General features: G+C 34.5%; 2 protein-coding genes across 5 annotated transcripts in view; one reads left to right on the forward strand and one right to left on the reverse strand.

The window, feature by feature from the left end:
• Nucleotides 1-19,772, forward strand: part of LOC141375336 (uncharacterized) — a 60,712-nt gene that overhangs the window by 12,808 nt on the left and 28,132 nt on the right. The window lies entirely within an intron of this gene.
• Nucleotides 5,169-18,665, reverse strand: si:ch211-196p9.1. 4 transcript variants are annotated; one of them, XM_073908261.1, is made up of 21 exons: nt 18,446-18,665; nt 18,261-18,290; nt 17,951-18,035; nt 17,716-17,856; nt 17,477-17,628; nt 16,063-16,199; nt 15,872-15,971; nt 15,655-15,754; nt 13,990-14,172; nt 13,533-13,654; nt 12,872-12,956; nt 11,856-11,996; nt 11,616-11,770; nt 10,398-10,531; nt 10,203-10,296; nt 9,988-10,087; nt 9,732-9,854; nt 9,362-9,594; nt 8,564-8,750; nt 8,168-8,295; nt 5,169-7,431 (listed from the first exon to the last, which is right to left on the reverse strand). In XM_073908261.1, the coding sequence occupies exons 3-21, from the start codon at nt 18,030-18,032 to the stop codon at nt 7,114-7,116; spliced, it is 2,715 nt and encodes a 904-aa protein (XP_073764362.1). In that variant the 5' UTR covers nt 18,033-18,035; nt 18,261-18,290; nt 18,446-18,665; the 3' UTR covers nt 5,169-7,113. The 4 variants fall into 4 exon arrangements, with proteins under 4 accessions (XP_073764362.1, XP_021333435.1, XP_073764364.1 ...); XM_021477760.3 differs by having other exon boundaries at nt 9,362-9,600; XM_073908263.1 differs by lacking the exons at nt 11,616-11,770; nt 11,856-11,996; nt 12,872-12,956; ... (3 more) ...; nt 15,872-15,971; nt 16,063-16,199 and having other exon boundaries at nt 9,362-9,600; nt 18,261-18,665.

Raw genomic sequence — 19,772 nt, forward strand, 5'->3', positions numbered from 1 at the left:
TGAGTGAAAAGGAGTGATAGAGGCATGGTGGCTCAGTGGTTAGCACTGTCGCCTCACAGACAGAAGGTCACTAGTTCCAGTTCTGGCTGGTTCAGTTAGGATTTCTGCGTGAAGTTTGCATGTTCTCTTCTCTGGGTGCTCCGGTTTCCCCCACAGATGTAGGTAAATTGAATAAACTAAATTGGCCGTATGTATGTTTGTGAATGTGAGCATGTATGGGTGTTTCCCAGTGCTGAGTTGCAGCTTAAAGGGCATCCTCTGCGTAAAACATATGCTGAATAAGTAGCCAGCAGCTACAGTAGCTCTCTTCAACTTTCACTTGGTCGCCCACTGAAGCTGAGCAGGGCTGCGCCCGATCCGTACCATAAAACCAGGAGGTGCTTAACCTGCAATCTGGGTGGGTCCTAATGCCCCAGTATATTGATGGGGACTCTATACTGACTCTTTGTTTACAGGTTTGTGGGCGCTTGAGTACTCGCTGTCATGTGTTGTGCATTTGACAGGACAGACTGTACCTCGCGTTAGTTTCATACAGATTACAAAACCAAAAATCTTTTGTCTTCAAGCGTAGTCTTTCAGATGAGACGTTAAAACGAAGTCCTAACTCTGTGGTTATTAAAAATCCCAGAATGTCCTTCAAAACATGAAGGGGTTTAACTCCGGCATCCTGGCCACAATTGCCCACTGGCTTCTGTCCATCAAGGCCTCCAAGCCATCCCCATATCATAATTGGCTAAAAGAGGCTAAGCTGAAGGAAAACAAATAAATGAATAAAATGCATGAATTCAATAAAAAAAAATAAAAAATAAAATACCGTTCCTCTAACAGTAATATAAAAATGTACTGTAGTAACTAAGCAGACATGTGTTGGTGTCACGATCACCAGCGATCTAATCCTTTCAGATCACTGAAGAGTTACATATCTGTCAATGAACTGGACTACAAATACCATCATGCACCTCATACACACCAGTTCCTGATTCCCCCTGATTACACACACACAGCTGGTAACTCAGTTGGACAGCTTGTGATCTGAATGATGAATGTTAATCAGGGAGAGATCTGAGGGTGAATCCAAAGTAGGCATAAACAATTGTTTTGAAGCCATTGTCATTATGATGATGTACTTTAAAAAAAAACTATGTATTCATCTTTAATGCAGAGAGGACTGACTTTATATTGTGATGGCAAAGAGAAACAATCGGATTATTTGAATATGTCTCTGTTTAATAGCACATACAAATGTCACTATATTTCAATTTCAATCAACTTCTGTTATGGAAAGGTTGATATAGGCTAGAGTTGCTGAAGAATTTGCATGTGGCATTATGCATTTATCTCTGAACCTAACATGATGTAGAGTTATTAACTGTGCAAAGCAAATAGTGCATTACGTCAGATTACATCATCCCTGCTAGAATCAGCTTCCAAGGATCAGATGTGCTCCAACATTAGGCACATTCAAATCAAGACTGAAAACACATCTGTTTAGCTGTGCCTTTACTGAATGAGTACTGTGCTACGTCCAACACATCACATTATTATGCCTTTCTGTTCTTTTTCATCCTTTTATAAGCTGTTTTAAAACATTTTAATCTGTTTTGTTCATTTTATTTCTCTGTTGTTTTTATTTTCTCTCAACAAAACATTTCCTACATTTTTGTCAAATTGCTTACCGTACTATTTTGTTTACAAAAGTTAGTGTTTATTTATTACAGTTTTATAAATAATGTAATGAGATTCCAATTCTAAATTAAAATTTTTTACAAAGAAATATAAAAAAATTATATTTTTTAAATTGCTAATTTATTATCATCCATCATTTACTAAAAACAATAAGGAATCTGTTAAAACTTGGGTTGAAATTAAAAACTGCAGCCTATAGGCAAATAACAAACTGGTCAGCTCATTTCCTCAGTCAGAATTTCTCCATTTTAATAATAATTGATAATTAAATTAGTCTTAAAGGTTTCTTTCAAAAGGTATTTTCAAAATATATGATGCCATTCTGTAAAAAATGGGACAAATGAGCTCATATAGGGCCAAATTTTGAACTGTCAGTAGGGCCTGGGTTTTTCAAACAAAATTTTAGTTGATACTTTAAAAATGAAGAAAACAAACCTATATAAAAATCATAAACTAATTTTATTTTAGACAGTAGTCAGGACAATATTTCTTCATGTTATTTAACTTAAAATGTAAACTATAAATATAATAATAATAATGATAGTGACAAAACTGCTAAATAACTCATTTAAAATTAATACGAGCCTTTCAAATACCTTTATTTCTGGGAGCGTAGAGAGGAGTGGCTAATACAACTATATATGTACAGTCAGTCATCACAACATACTAAAGGCTGCACAGATGTGCTTGTGTGAGTATGGAAATGCATTTATTCTCATTGAAATATCAAATGTTTATAAGAATCTTTGAACATTATTATTATTTTTTTTTTTTGGTAATGTGTTCTATTTTCTTAATTTATGTGATTTGAATTAAATTCAATCAGATAACCAATGAACATCTTTGGAAAAAATGGCAGAGAACAAAACTTTGAGCTATTTATCCAACTGCACCATCCAATCTGCGAGAAACTTAACTGATGATCCGTTTTATGAGTGCATGGACTCCTATCCGGGAAATATCTTCACCACCATGGGCTTAATGTTGAACACCGTCCTTTTATTGCCTGTGAACTGCTGGATTCTGTGGCTGGTGAGAAGAACTGCTGGTGTTGGATCTGCAGACTTTGTCATATTTAATCAGTCTGTTGCTGAGGTCATTAATCAGCTCTCTGTCATTGTGTTCATCTCAGGTGCTTTTCTCAATAAGAAGGTTCTTATTCTTACTGCTATTTACCTGTGCAGTACATACCTGGTGGGTCGGCCACTCTTTCAAACCGTTTTCTGTGTGGAGCGCTATCTAGCTGTGGTCCATCCGCTGGTCTACCTAAGATACACGAAAGCCCCTAAACTTAAATTGCCAATTGTTGTGCTTGTCTGGCTGATTACCATGATCGTGGGATATTTTACTATGCAATTCTATCCTAAAATGCCTGCGTGGCTTGCAATGGGACTGTATCTGGCAATGTTAGTTATCTGTACATTTTGTTCTGTGATGATTCTGTGGGTTTTGAAGAGACCCAAACCAGGGGACGGAGAGAAAGCAGGAGCGTATCAGCTGAAGAGAAAGGCTTTTAGAGCAGTTACAGCCATCTTGATCACACTGGTGTTTGGCTATGGCACAGTGTCGTGTGTTATTGTGCTGAGGGATCAACTTCCATACCACACTTATTGTTTAGTCCTTGGCTTCAGTTGGTGGACTATTCTGCCAAGCGCTGCAGTTCAACCTTACCTGTACCTCTCAAAAGTGCATAAAGAGTGTTTTGTGTTGAACTCTTTCAAGAATCTGCAAAAATTTCTTGCAAAATTTGCAAGCAAATAGCTACTTGCAGGTCACTGAACTTCATTTCATTTCATACAGAATATACTTTAATTTAAGAACTATTAAACCTTGTGGTCCAGAATGTGACAGTGAGACTGGTTTAAAACAACACAAACACAAAATGGTGCTAAATAGTAAGGCCAGACAGAGTTTGCAGACATTTCTTGCTACATCTGAAAAGAATTTTGTTAAAATAATAATAATAAATAAATAAATAATTTGGCGAGTACAGTAGCTAACACTTAAAACATGAAATTAAAAAATGTTTTCTAAAAGAAATAAACTTTTTTTTTAAGTTAATCCCAAGATTTTAATGCAAATCTAACCTTACCTTGTTTTGGTAAACAAAGCAAATCTCTCTCTATACTATACTAGACTGTACTAGACTATACTATATACTATACGCCTACAATAAAAGAAAGAAAATGTCACTTTACAACTGTATTGTAGATATATCATATAAACATCTTATAACTGAACTTAATTAAAAAAAACTAAAATATAGAAATATAAATTCTCACATATTAGACTCAATGGACTAAAAAAAGACCAGAAATTTGCAGATTTCTGCATGCACAGATTCTGTGTGAGCTTATTAAATAGCAATAAAAATGGTTCTTTGGCTCGCAATCATATGGGAACCACTTTAGGACTTTGCTATGCAGCACCTTAACCACCCCAATACTGTAGTATTTTATAAGGTACTTTTGTATGTGTTTATGTGGGTATTTATTTGCGATTTAAATTTTTGTATCAAATGTTAAACTTTGCTGCAAAAAGAATTTTCCTACGGGTACCAATAAAGTCAACCCAACCTAACTCAACACCAAAAAACAACTGAAGGATCATTACTGATGCTATAAAGCACTTAAATTGGTTCCCCTATGATTATGAACTAAATAACCACTTAGCAATGCTAAATAGCACACCAATTAAGAACCACTGCATAATCTTAGCTTGTTTGTGCGTGTGTGTGTGAGATGCTCATTAATATGTATTGTTTGCCAATAGCTGCTTGTTTTAAATTTAAGGCATAGTTAAAAAAATATATATATTTGTTTAAAAGACATCTAATAGACATCCAGACATCTAGGCTAAAAATAAGCTAAATTTGGGATGTCAATGAAAACAACCAGACACCCATACTATTTGTTTTTTCAAATATGAAAGTCAAAGGTTACAGGCATTCAGCTTTCAGAAGTACAGTAATTTTACTGAATACTATTTAATATTCAGTTTTTATTAAGTACAGTAAATGCGAAGTAAATTTTCTTTTATTGGCTGAACCATCCCTTTGAAAACAAGAAATATGTAGTACACTGGAAAAAATGCAGAGTTCAAAAGTCTGTCATGTTGTCCCAACACAAATCGATTAAATTAACTTAATTGTTTTTACTAATTTAAGTGGATTGAACATAAAACAATTACGTCTTCCCAAAAAACTTGTTGTTTTAGCTCATTTTAAACAAGTAGTTTGAATCAAAACAAAATCTCTTTTCTGTGTATTTTCATTTTGAACAGTAATTTTGTAGTGATGTGCAATATATCATTATCAGACATACAGGTATCAGCGCATACATGCTTCATTTGTAAACTGAGCTGGTGCTGTAGTAGGTTAAAATGTTATTTTGAAGTGCCAGTACTTTTCTCTGCTGCACTGCAAACTCAACACTTAGTGAGAAATTTTAACATAGTAAACAGAATAGAAATCTTTAAAGACATCACCTTTAAAACATTTATTCAAAAACTGTGAGGCTAAGGAAACACACAGTACGAACAAATAGATAGTACTTTTTCATAATTTACAACAATTGACTTAACCTTACAAAATCTTCTTTTAGTAAAGGTCCTGTGGGGACCGACAGCAAGCTGAATCTGAATCTCCAATTCCTCAATTGATGAAACAAACAAAACCACATTAAAGCAGACTAACTGCTACATTTGACTTAAACGCAGATGTTGTGGCCACTTCTACACTATTTCACATTTTCTGCGTCTGTAGTCTTAAGAGTTGAAAATTCTTGCCATTTTGCTCAGGATGTTTTAAGTGCAAAAATGTCCTAAATCCTGAACAATAACCAAACAAAAAACACCCTGCTTATTTAATGCAAATATTCTCTCCAGGAACTAATCCATAAACTAAGGCTTGTCAGTAAACATTATTGCATAGGAAACATTGTCAACGCTTTTAAACAAGTGTTTTGGCAAAAAGATCCATACAAACCATACTTCACAAAGAAATGATTTACAGTTTGTGATGAAGCTGCTGTCAAATCCAAACAGCCAACAGCTTCATCTTTCAACAAAGTTTATTTTATTCATCCCTCATTAACAAAACAATGGGAAGAAAAATGATAAAAAATAAAGCACGTAATCCCTCCAGATCTATCAAGGACACCATATATGTTCACTTGTTCCAGATGTGATCTTTCTGAAGCTTGTACAGAGATGCAAATAAGCACACTGAATGCCAGTGGGCCAGGCCAATTGTGCAGTAATTTATAACAATAAGCAGGCTATACATCTAAATCTTGCTCTCCAGGCAGTGTATATGCAAATGTCCGTGCCCTTGTGATCTCACACGCCACTTTGTATCCAAATGGGACATTTTTCAATAAATGTTTTAAACAATGAAACTTGGAGGATTTAATGGTATGTCAATGTTACGCATGTGTGGATATCACAGCAAATTTAGAATCGCTTTCTGGAAAACAGTTGATATATGAACGCTGAAAAACAATGCTGGTAGTCATTTTTTTCTTTCTTTACTACTTTGCAACTAGTTCAGCCATCTCTCTCTCTGCCATCAGCATAGGATCCAACAAAAAATTCATGAGCATAACAAGAACAGTTAGTATTTTTTACAAATGATGTGTGTACATCCTGATGATCTCAACAACTTACTTCACTAGGAAAAACGGTTCCCCCTCCTTACATACAGTATAAACAACCTGAATTTATTTTAACAAGCAAATGGGCCAATTCTGATAACCATTCCTTAATGCAAGATGCAAAAAAAAAAAAAAACAGAACTCTGGCCTTAAAATCTATATGCAGCCGTTTGAAATTAGAGGCAAGGAATGGATTTTAATCACAGTACATACAAGGATGTTACATACTTTACATGTAACAAAAACTTCTTTTATAATTCAACTTAGTTGTATAATTTCAACATTCTAAAGTAGCCGAACTTTAACCAAAACAAAACTTCCACAGAAATTTAATGATGAAAAAGGCAGTCACTGTGTTAGTTCACATGCATTGTGTAGTAATGAGTGACGTTTTTCATTCAGATACGAAAATAGGTCAGAAAACAACACTTATTGTTCTCACACAAATGCTCCCAATCTCAGTTTGCCATCACATCGATTTAATAACAGGAGCAAATGCGAGCAGAACTGCTCCAACATCGAGTCTTAACATATCCTTGTCATTTATAAAGAAATAAAGCAACCTTCGCTTTATTTTCAGGCCTTCTTTCCAGCTTTGTACAGCTTCAACAATGTTAATATGGCCTTAAAGTTATATTTCCCTGACCTTTTCCTCTATTGTGTATTTTTAGTGTGCACTAAACTCTTTCTTGCTTGGCAACAACTGTGTAAAAAAAAAAGCACAATCCAATCTTGCAACATTCAAAAAAAATCCCTTACTGCATCTTTTAGGCACTTAGCTGAGCAGCCTGGCTCTGACTTCAGCAACGCGAGGACTTTCCTTCACTTTGCCCACATCTATGTTGTACACTGTTGTCTGAATGAAAATGTACATGTTGTTTAACATAGCATTGTAGGGGGTGCTAAAAACAAAATGTGCCTTAAAAAGTTCGTCAAAGGCACCAAGCGAAGATGAGGACTTGCAAGGAATAGCATGTTGGTGTAGAATGATGAAGAACTGGTCGACTGAGGACTTGTGAGCCCCCACAGCTAAGAGATATGGCTGAGAACTGGCACCGATGTCTTTTAGATGATCCTCGATGTCCGTTCCATTCTGAGAAGCCAAGCAAAGTTAAAGAAAGAAAAGAAAATAATTACTTGCATGGTTGCATGTATGTACAGTGGGAAACAATAATTCACTTCACAAATGCCTGTTGACTTGAAATTTTAACCAGATGTTGGCAACAACCAAAGAAATGTATGAAAAGAAAACAAACCTATTTGGTTTACAATTGAAGGTATGCGTAATAAAATGAAATGACACCGGAAAAAAGTATTGAACGCATAAGGAAAGGGAGGTATAGAAAGGCAGTGAAAGCCCAGACAGCAGCTGAAATCTCTGAGTAGTCTAAACACAGCCAAGGAAACTCAAATGGTTTCAGAGAAAGAAAATCAAGCCGTAGAATGGCCCAGCCAATCCCCTGACTTGAATCCAATATAAAATACAAATCAAAGATCAGATTTGATAGTCGTTGAAAAACTCACACCTGAGCATGATAAACATGCAGCAATTGGTCCCAACCCAAACAACTAAAGACACGCGCAGCAATTGGTCACAGCACTAACAACTGAAGTTGTTTGTGTTGTGAGAATTTGCAACAGGTGTGCTGTCAAACTGATGAAGATTGTTTCTTTTTTGCTGGTGTTTTTTGTAATTGCATGTGCTTTCTTAAATTGAAGCGTGTAAAGTTTTTTTCGTCAACCATACAATTCTGCTTCTTGTATATAAATTCTGATTGTGTCGGTACATTTTCATTCTATTATTAATAATGATAATAATAAAAGCCAACCTTTTTGAAGACTACAAGGTTTCTTTCTGCTTGAGAGGCAGACACCTTCCCAGGCTTCTTCCTGCCTTGGGCAGATGGTGGGATCAGATGAAGTAGGAGTAATATAGAAGAGAGGTCGCTGTCCCAAACTGTTCAGACACACATGTTCATGTTAATGAAGCATCAAAACTCAATATTAAAAAAGGTTAATGTATTTTGTAAATCATCAATTTAAGTACCACAGTTATCTTTTTTAGTTTGACTGAAGAATAAAAAAGTGAACAACATCTTAAATAGCATTAGGGGGTGAGTAAATTAACAGCAAATGTTCATTTTTGGGTGGAAAATCCCTTTAGGGGATTCCTAAATATTGCTGAACAAATAAACTATGTTTTAAACCAATCTTAAACGTCTTACAAAAATCAGCCGTCTCTTCTGAGACCTTAGCCGGGAATTCTGCTCCGAGGAGGAGCTCTTCTACATCACTGGTGTTTGGAAGCTTCTTGCACTGCTGGATCACTTTCATCTTGAAAGCAGTTGTCCACTTCTCCAGTAGCCTGCTTGATACTCCCTCACCAAACATCCGAACAAAATCCTGCTCAATCTGAACGTGGGCAGAAAACAATGACAATTTGAATCAATATTTTTTTAAGTATCAGACAAATCCCTTACAGGTAAAAACCCATGAAAGCATTGCTTTTTATAGTACACATGAAATAAAAACTAACCATATTGATTTTGTTAGCTCACACTGTTTTTTGACGGTTTTGTGGTGAATAATTCATATTTGCATGTCATTAAGGGAAAAAAAAAGTTTGATCTTGTAACCTAAAACTGAAATCTGAAAATGCACTTGCTGTTTGTTTTCAGTTAAATTCTCAAATTGTGTTTGTCTGAGGTATTAGGCGTGGTTAACATATTTAACCAATCCTCCCTCCTGTCAGTTTTGACTTCAAACAGAAATGGTGAGGAGAAGATGTCGTTGGGTTAATAACTCCCCCGAAACCCTTTTCCAGATCTTTCTGAAGAAAATGCCTACTTTACATCCAATCAGCTCACAGTGGAAAAAAATTAGCCAAGCTCGCGGATTCACATTTAATATTCCTTTTCTTTGAGAACTGCATCCACAATACGAAAAAAAACATCGGTTTGCAGTTTATGCAGACTTTAGATAACATCCTTGCATTTAAAAAGTAAATAAATTCAACACTTTACCAAGCCCTTAATATCTTTGAAGCGTGGGAAGACTGTCAACACATCACTTGATCGTGTTTGGTCAAGAACCATTTTCCGCCGATAGTCAAATGTCAAAATCATTTTCTTGTAGATCTCATCCTCATCGGGGCAGTTGTTCATGAATAAAATTGCTTCATTGCATTCCTCCTCACTCAAGACTGTGTCTGGAGCAAATCCTGACTGCAGCATTACTGTAGATACTGCAGACAAACCTTGTTCTGATAAAACAAAGAAAGATACATTTCAACAAGAGTTTATCATGTTGATGCTTTAAAATCTAAAAGTCCTGCTTTGTATTTAGTAAACTGCAAAGTAAATGATGAAGGAGGTATTTCCTTTTATTGAGTACCTTCAAATGATGCTAGTTGTGCGATTTGTGGATCTGTGCTGGTTTGAGCCAGGAGCTGCTTCATGCGTTTCAGTCTAATTTGGTTACCCAGTTCATCCATTTCTCCAGAACGTTTGCTTGATGCTGTAGATTAAAGGTAATAATGTTGTGAACAATGTTCAGTTTGTACCATATCATTTTAGTACAATTACAAATGTCACAGTTAAGTCTTCAGTAGTAAAAAAAAAACTGTAAATAAAGCAGGAGATTTCTGTACCTTCAAGTGATGCTCGTCGTTCTTTAGCTAAACCTCTCTGTATTGTTTTGATCCTCCATGCTAAATACCCAGTGCCAGTCTCACTATCATAGTAATGCTCCTTAGGAATGCAAAAATATAGAAGGAATAGTAAAAGAGATCAAACAGAAGATTTGGTGTGTTCAATGTTTTAAAAAGTCAGAAAAGATTTGCAACTGAAAAATGATGACACTTACATAACCATTTTTGGAGAAGGGGTCACTGAGGCAAGGGAACAGAGCCACAATTCCTTTGGCATATTTCTCTCTCACCTGCCTTGGTGGTGCTGTACTGCATAATAAAAAAAGACCTTAAATTTCCGTAGCACGGATTTAAGGAAACCACAGAAATATAGTAAAAGAGCATAAATTGTTGATGATTATGCAGATTACCCATTCTTCATCATGTCAGCTGCCAAAATATTAACCATCTTCCTCCTTGTTAAGTCCCCTAAAGTCTTAGTTCGGTTATATTCATTTATTATACGCTCTCCACCGGGTTTCTGGAGAAGAACCGATTCCACCAACTAAATAAAAAAAGGATAAATAGGGCATGATAAGAATTCAAATATTTCCATATTCTTTTAAGACATAATAAATAAAATATAAAATTATACAGAAAATGAGATCTGAAAGGGACGTGAAGGTAGGGGAAAAAATGGTTGGGAGAAAAAAAAGATGTGATAGAAAAATATATTTTATATATTAAATATTTTTATTTTATAAATAAATAAATAAGTTAATTAATTAATAAAAAAATAAATAAAAATTATATATATATATATATATATATATATATATATATATATATATATATATATATATATATATATATATATATATATATATATACATACAGTTGAAGTCAGAATTATTAGCCCCCTTTTGATTTTTTTTCTTTTTTTAAATATTTCCCAAATGATGTTTAACAGAGCAAGGAAATTTTCACAGTATGTCTGATAATATTTTTTCTTCTGGAGAAAGTCTTATTTGTTTTATTTCGGCTAAAATAAAAGCAGTTTTAAATTTTTTAAAAACCATTTTTTGGGAGAAAACTATTAGCCCCTTTAAGCAATTTTTTTTTCCGATAATCTACAGAACAAACCATCGTTATAGAATAATTTGCCTAATTACCCTCACCTGCCTAGTTAACCTAATTAACCTAATTAAGCTTTTAATTGTCACTTTAAGCCGTATAGAAGTGTCTTGAAAAATATCAAGTAAAATATTATTTACTGTCATCATGGCAAATATAAAATAAATCAGTGATTAGAAATAGGTTTTAAAAACTATTATGCTTATAAATGTGCTGAAACAATCTTCCCTCCATTAAACAGAAATTGGGGAAAAAAAATAAACAGGGGCGCTAATAATTCAGGGGGGCTAATAATTCTGACTTCAACTGTGTGTGTGTGTGTGTGTGTGTGTGTGTGTGTGTGTGTGTGTGTGTGTGTGTGTGTGTGTGTGTGTGTATATATATATATATATATATATATATATATATATATATATATATATATATATATATATATATATATATATATTTAAAACATATTAATTGAAAAGGTTTTATTTAATTTCTCCTAAAGTGCATAAAATCTTGATGCCCACCGTTTTAGCATCCTCATCCAGCGTCAGTCGTTTACTGACAGATCTGTCCTCAATAGTAAGTGTTTCCTGTGAGTCAGTGGAGTCAATGGTTGAAGACTGGGGCTGATTTGATGGCACAGGACATGCTTGTGGTTGTGGAGGTACAGATTCCAAGTCTGGTTATATAAAAAAAGAAAGAAAAAAAGTCTAAATGATACTGATGATACTGTCGTAAATGTGGCAAAGTTGGCAAATACAAACCTGAAATGGGTTTAATGGTGAGAACGCCAACTGAGGGATCTTTGACTACCTCTTCAAACACATCTTCATCCACCTCAGTCCCTGATTCGTCAATAACCCTCACATTCCCAGGTAAAGCTTGAACACCAAACTTTAAAAAGGCTTAAAAGAGCAGGTATGCAATTTATTGAGAGACGATGTGAATTTTACAATGTGCAGGTGTGGCCAACCTTGTTCCTGGAGAGCCACCTTCTTGCAGATTTCAGTTGCTACCCATATCAAACACACCTGAACCAATTAATTAGGACCTGAACACCACCCGATAATTACAGGCAGGTGTGTTTGATATGGTTTGCAACTGAAATCTGCAGGAAGGTGGCTCTCCAGGAACAGGGCTGGCCACCCCTGAGCTAGGGTATTATGTAAATCAGAGATGCCCAAACTAAGACCTGCGGGCCAAAGTTGTAACCTTTGATTTGGCCTGCCAATAAATCAAATAGAGATGGACTAAGGATGGGAATTTATTTATTTATCTTTATTTTTACATGTTGACATATTTATGTGTGGCACGTTGCTAAAAACACTATTATGACACATATATTTCATTATTATGTAAAAACTAATTATTTTTTAAAATAAAAATATAACATTGATCTTCATTGTGTTAAAAGTGAGATTGTGTAGGGTTTTATTGTAAGTACATTATAAAATCTTATTTATAATTATCATTATTAATACCATTAAAGTATTTTTTTCTAAATATTTTTAAAATATTATTAAATTTGAATGTTTCCATGGCAACTTCAATGTAATACAGTTTGGTATATTTAGCTGCGGCCCACCACCTTCAATCAATTTTGGTTTTTGGTCCTTCATAAGAAAAAGTTTGGCCAGCTCTGATGTAAATGATCAGTCACTGTTAACTATGAGCATCGTCTGGGCACATGCAATGTGACAATATATTTATTATCATATACAAATCTGTTTTTGAAATCAAAAACATACAATAATATTAAGAAATCATATGCATTTCTTACCAGCAGACAAAAATTCCGTCATGCTCAGGTTGGTTATTTTTACAAATTTTTGGGCATCCCCAAGTTTCACTTTAACCAGCATGGTCTGGAAGACATTAAATAAAGTTGTTAGTTTTTTTAAAGAAGAGTGGAAAACAGTGGAAAATGGTTTTATATTTATATACAATAAATAAATAAGTACATGCATTTTATTGCAATGGGTGAATAATCATTATTCACATTATTTGTGAATAGATTTACAATTTCAGCACTTTAGTATGACCACATTTCATTAAACATTATTGAACAAGCAAGCTGAAACCCTTGAGGTGCTCCTATAGCCCCTAATGTAGTCTTCATGGATGATATCCCTATCCACATATCTATTTGTTTATCTTGCTTATAGCAAATATCAATCTGCATATTGTTCATATCGATTTGCATATCCCTGATTAACAATAACAACCTGTACAGTACGTTCAGCTATTTGTAAATCTATTTGTAAATCTCTGAAAATAGTTATTACACTTTGTATATTATGTTCATAATACATCCACCTATAAATATTACCCATAGTTTTCTATATATTTACTTAGAGCGTATATCTATATACTGCACTTGCTGCTATTGCACTACTGGATGGACCTAAACTATTAAACAATAAAACAAAAAGAAGGGATACCTGTACGATAACGCGCTGTACATTGGACCAGAAATCATCCTTGCTTACATCCTCATTTAAGAACGTCTCCGGAGTAAACTCCGCCTGCTGTCTTACAGTTGATAAAGCCAAAAGTGCTTGTTCTGATGAATAAGAACGATACTTTTAAGAGTTTTGACAACACTTAAATTCTCTATACTATAGGTGTCAAACTCGATTCCAGGAGGGCCGCAGCTCTGCACAGTTTTGCTCCAACTCTAATCAAACACAGCTGATTCAATTAATCAAGGTGTTCATAACTACTAGGGACTATTAAGCAGGTGTGAGTTGAAGGTGGCTGGAGCTAAACTGTGCAGAGCTGCGGCCCTCCAGGAATTGAGTCCAAGACCACTGCTCTATAATGGTGATCCTTTAAAGTAAAAAAAAAGTATACTATAAAACAAAAATGCAAATTAGATTTCTGAATTTCATGGCGTACCTTCAAATGATGATAGTTGTTGATTATTTAAACACTGAGTAATCTGTTGGTCTGTGCTGGTTTGAGCTGTAAACAGATCCAGTTGGTTCATCCCCATCTGATGATCAGGCTCACTGAAAGGTACTGGTCCACAAGAACGGTTGGTTTGTGAACAGGGTATCTTTCTGGGCTGTTTGACTGAGGCTGTGGATAAAAGATAATATAGTTGTAAACAGGCATTACTATAGACAACGGTCTGTTTTAATCAGCTGATCTTTGTTAGTTATCACTAGGAATGTAAACTTGCTCGATGTTGTAAACAAGCCTTTTTAAGGGGGTGGTCCAGAGAGTGTATTATTAAGGCTTGGTTGTGTATATAAGATGCAAAGCAATGTGTGCTCATGCTTCTTTTTTAAAAACAAAAGTCACGTTATTTTTTCATATATCTTACTTTTGTTATATACAGCTACTCAGCTAACATGAACACAACCAGTGCCATATTTCCTAGTTCTTCCGAAAGGCCCGCCCTGAAAAGGTTTCGATTGGTCAGCTAACATAATGTGCTGTGATTTGCAATCATCACCAGGAAAAGCGTCACGCCTCTAATAGCACATGCTGTGCCTCGCAGTGAAAATACTGTCAGTCAGAGTAGCTGTTAGCCATATTAGTTTGAGCCTGAAGCAGACAGAAAATGAAGAGCACACAGCTGAACCTCACGCCTGCTCTAAAAAAAAAAAAAAAACCCTAACAAGTGTCTCTCATAAGCATGTGTAAGTAATATGTTGTTCACATATCTTTTGCGAGTTCTTTATCTAAGATGTAGAACGAAGGGAAAGCGGCTGCATAAAGAGACACTGTGGGTGTTTACAGCGATTTAATGGATAAGTATGAAATTGTAGCTAAAGTGTTTACAGTGCCAAACAGCATTTCCTGTTGTTTACATCCTTGTTTACGTCCTTGCTACAACACTTTTAACGATATGCATGTAATAGATCAATTTTACCAAATAAAAATACTTACAGGTTGTGGCTCACAATCCACAGCTTTGTATATTATGGTTGGAGCTGCTCCTTCTTTGAGGATTTTAGCTGAATCCAACACTGAACTGGAGGAGATTCTGGAAGCTGTCCTTTGTCAAATACTAGCTATATATTTTTTTATAATTCTCTGGAACACAATTAAAATTAAACTGTAAGCACTTCTCTTTTTGTGTCATGACCCTAGGAAACCCAAATACAGAAACAGAACAAGCTCTGTGGAAATAGCAGCGTTTGGACGACATTTTAGCTTTCTCTGTTATAACATTACTGCGCCTCTGGCCACAGCCCTTTGCTGCACAAGTGTGTATGCACAGGGTGCATGCTTGTAACCTGAAGCATTTGTGATCTCACTAACCCAGATGCATTTTATTGTAGTCCTCAAACTTTGTTCGCTGTACGCTTTGCTAAGCTTACTCTGTAAAAGCCAATGTCTCCCTTTGCATTGAACTTTGAGCGTATTACATTCAGAGATGTTGATTACGTTTCACACAGCTACATTACGCATCAACTAAAGATTAAAACATGATAATGTGGTGGACCACCCCTTTAAAAGCTTTAAGGTGATATAAGCTTACTTCACTTCAATTAAAAATGTCAGTAGCAACACAACTGAAAAAGCAGGAGATTTCGGAATTTCATAGTGTACCTTCAAGTGATTCTCGTCGTTCTTTAGCTAAACCTCTTTGTATTGTTTTGATCCTCCATGCTAAATACCCAGTGCCAGTCTCACAATCATAGTAATGCTCCTTAGGAAAACAAAAATACAGAAGGAATAGTAAAAGAGATCAAACAGAGGATTTGGTGTGTTCAATGTTTTAAAAAGTCAGAAAAGATTTGCAACTGAAAAATGATTTGACACTTACATAACCATTTTTGGAGAAAGGGTCGCTGAGGCAAGGGAACAGTGCCACAATTCCTTTGGCATATTTTTCTCTCACCTGCTTTGGTGGTGCTCTACTGCATCTTTAAAAAAAAATCACATTTCTTAAGCCCTGATTGAAAAAAGTCAAAGTAAAAGATCATAAATACACCAGTTGATGATTATGCAGATTACCCATTCTTCTCCATCATGTCAGCTGCCAGAATGTTAACCATCTTCCTCCTTGTTGCATCTCCTAAAGTCTTAGTTCGGTGATATTCGTTTATTATACGCTCTCCACCAGGTTTCTGGAGGAGAACCGATTCCACCAACTGCATAACAACAACAAAAATAACTTAATATAGCATGATCAAAATAAAAATACTGTTTGGAACAAAATAAATAATAAATAAAATATAATATATAATAGTGGTGTGACAGATCTCACGGTTCGGATCACATAATGGTTTTTTAGTCACGGATCAGACCATTTTTTTAAATCACCCCAAAAAAGGAGGAGATTGTGAGTTGCTTTCCATTTCACAGTACTGCAAGACACTTTTGGTTTTACAAACAAAACTTAAAAGCAGTAATTTTATTAAAAATAAAATGAAGAAATAATCAACTCAATAAAATGTAAAATATTCAGTAGTGTGAAAATTCTCTGTTACTACTACTTTTGCTGATAATGCTAAATATATAAATCTAACATTATAATCTGTACAATTTTTTTATTATTTTAGTCTATTTTTCAATAAATGATTTAGTTATTCACTCATAAAACTTTGTTTCATTGCTAGATGTGTCATTTTTGGGAATTATTCAGTAGCATATTTTGATGGCTGGTTGTCGCCACCTATTGGTTAAATAATGTATTTGCTGCCTACAACTTTCATTTTTGAGCGTCATAAATGCATATGGCTGTGACTTTAATCGTTACCATAAACATCAGTGGGTATATCTAAACTATAAACTGTTATCCCAGTTCTTCTGTGTTATTGACTGTTTGCAACTTCATAACTAACTTAAAAGAATAAAGACTCAATCTCTTTCTTGTTTTATGCATTTTTCAAACACAGATTAGAAAGCAGCGATTCGAAGAATTAATAAACATGCAAATTAGCATCATTTATAACGTATGTTGCGTGGGTGTTGAGATCCTGATCTTTTAATGATTATTCGTGCAATTTACACAGAATGCATTAATGTAGGCTAAACAAGTAGTGACACAAAACACCTTTTAAGAAACCCACCCCATCCTGAACATCCGACAACAACTTCTTTCATCATCATATTTTACAGCAAAGCCTAAATGCTTTAATACATGTGATTTCAATGAGGCAAGAGGCGATCTCTCTGCAATCACTGCACATTTTGGATTAATCTACAAAAAAAAAAAAAAAAACATTAATCCGCAGGTCACGTGTGATCTGAACTATGGGTTGTGATCCGTACAAATCATGGATCAACCGTGATCTGTTACACCCCTAGTATATAATAATTTTGCATATTACTTGAAAACTTCAATCACTAAAATATTGTCATTTAGTTATATTCAGTTATTTACTTTTAAACCAGATTGTATAATTACTAAAAACTTGATGCCCACCTTTTTAGCATCACCATCATCCAGCCTTATCCGTTTACTGACAGAGCTGTCTTCATTAGTAAGTGTTTCCTGTGAGTCAGTGGAGTCAATGGATGAAAACTGGGGCTGATTTGATGGCACAAGGCATGCTTGCTGAGACGCAGTGTCCAAGTCTGGTTGCATATACATATAAAGGGGTCATTATATGATCCTAATGGTATCATTCATAATAACAAAGTGATAATATGGAAAATACTAACCGGCAATAGGTTTTATGGTGAGAATGCCAACTGATGGATCCTTGACTACCTCCTCAAACACATCTTCATCCACCTCAGTGCCAGATTCGTCAATAACCTTCACATTTCCAGGTACAGCTTTAACACCAAACTTTAAAAAGGCTAAACAAAAAAAAAAAAAAAAAGGTAAATTATTTTCAGTAATTCAATTAAATCACAAATGTTTCAAGGTTAATATGACATGTGTAATTCTTACCAGCAGATAAAAATTCCTCCAGGGTCTGGTCTGTTATTTTAAAGAACTTTTGGGCATCTCCGAGTTTCACTTTAACCAGCATGCTCTGTAAGAATTGACTGAGTTTGATAAAGATGAAACTAATAATAATGGTTTAATCCCCAATATATAAATAAACAGACATTCTGCAGCTTGAACATTCATCACAGTATATCTGTGGTAAAATCTAATAATTGATCATACAAGATAGCACAGATATTTCACAGATACTCCAAGGTTTCATTTTTAAAAAAAAATGTGTATATTTGCAATGACATGGAAAATGATTTACCACAAAAATCCAGTTTCAGATCCAAGATGACTAGGATACAATGAATAATGGACAATGAAAATACGTTAAGTGTTAAATATATGGGCTATAACATGCCATTGTTATAGATGCGAGCAGTTATGATTTCAAGACTAATACACATCTAGAATACAGCTTTGAAATACATTAGCTGCGTTTCGCATTACCAAACAAACATTAACGTGTGCCACTCCAATCAAGTCAGCAAACAATGCTAATAAAGCATTCGCATTAAACGACTGTTCGCGAAGCCAAAGTAGCATTAATAAGGATGTTTAAATCAGAAAGTTAAAGGTATCAAAACAATGTCCGGTGTTTTTAAATGAGGCTTTTCCGCTTTCCCACTTTAGCTGCGTCCCAGTTCACAGGCTGCATTCTTCGAAGGCCGATTACGTCACTGCTGCGCGACCAGTTCTGGCTCTTACAAACAAAACAAAGATGATTAAATGTGATCGCGCGACATTAGGCAAACAAAAGGGCAAGTAAACATATACAACCCGCCTCTTTCATTTACAATTACTTGTCATTTAGTGGACCTTTGGTAAACATTTATTGGTAACCAGTGCCCTTCATTATCTAAATCAAAATGTAATAAGAAAATAAGAGCCCTGTTTAAGGAAAATTGTACTACTACTATTCTGCCTTATGTAATGTCATATTGGAGAGGTTTTGTAAATGATATTTCATGAAAAAAAGTTTGGTCAATACCCCACATATTTTTATAACAGACAAAATAAGAGAAGTTGTATTTAAACTGATTCAAAGATGCTATCCAGACAAGTATAATCTTAAATGCTTAAGAGTTATCAACATCAACTGTTCCTTTTGCTTACTGAATCCTGAAACTTTTGTTAATTTATTTGGATGTGCCCTCATTCAATTACATTTTAGTGTGATATTCTTAATTTTTTTTTATTTGTTGGCCGAAATAAATATTCACTAAGTCAAGTTTTGTAAGTGTAAACTTTATTTTTCTCAATTTAAAATTGAAATGAAAATGTATTTTGAGTCTATTGAGGGATCAACAAACTTAAAAGCAATACGAACAAGGACTTTGATAAAGGACTTGACAATTGTCTTGGACTAAATGACTGAAAACCCCTGGATTGTTGTTGTTTAATTGATGTTTAATTGTTTTCAAGCATCCAATAATAATGATATATATATATATATATATATATATATATATATATATATATATATATATATATATATATATATATATATATATACAACCCGCCTATCCACTCCTATTCATTTTTTCTTTGCCCGGTGGTTTTTTGCATGAATTATGGGATAGTAACTTCCGTATAACTCTAAAATAACAATAATGAGTTCAAATTAGTTTTAAAGGATGGGTACAATATTCTCTTCACATTTCATCCATTATATATGAAAAGGAAATGTATTAGAATGATTTACCCCAAATGTCTCTCTCTCTCATTTAAAATTACAAAGATAATGTAGCTATATTGAAAATTATTTGAAGGTAAC

The sequence above is a fragment of the Danio rerio genome, chromosome 7 (genome assembly GCF_049306965.1).
Source record: "Danio rerio strain Tuebingen ecotype United States chromosome 7, GRCz12tu, whole genome shotgun sequence".
NCBI classification, from domain to species: Eukaryota; Metazoa; Chordata; class Actinopteri; order Cypriniformes; family Danionidae; genus Danio; species Danio rerio.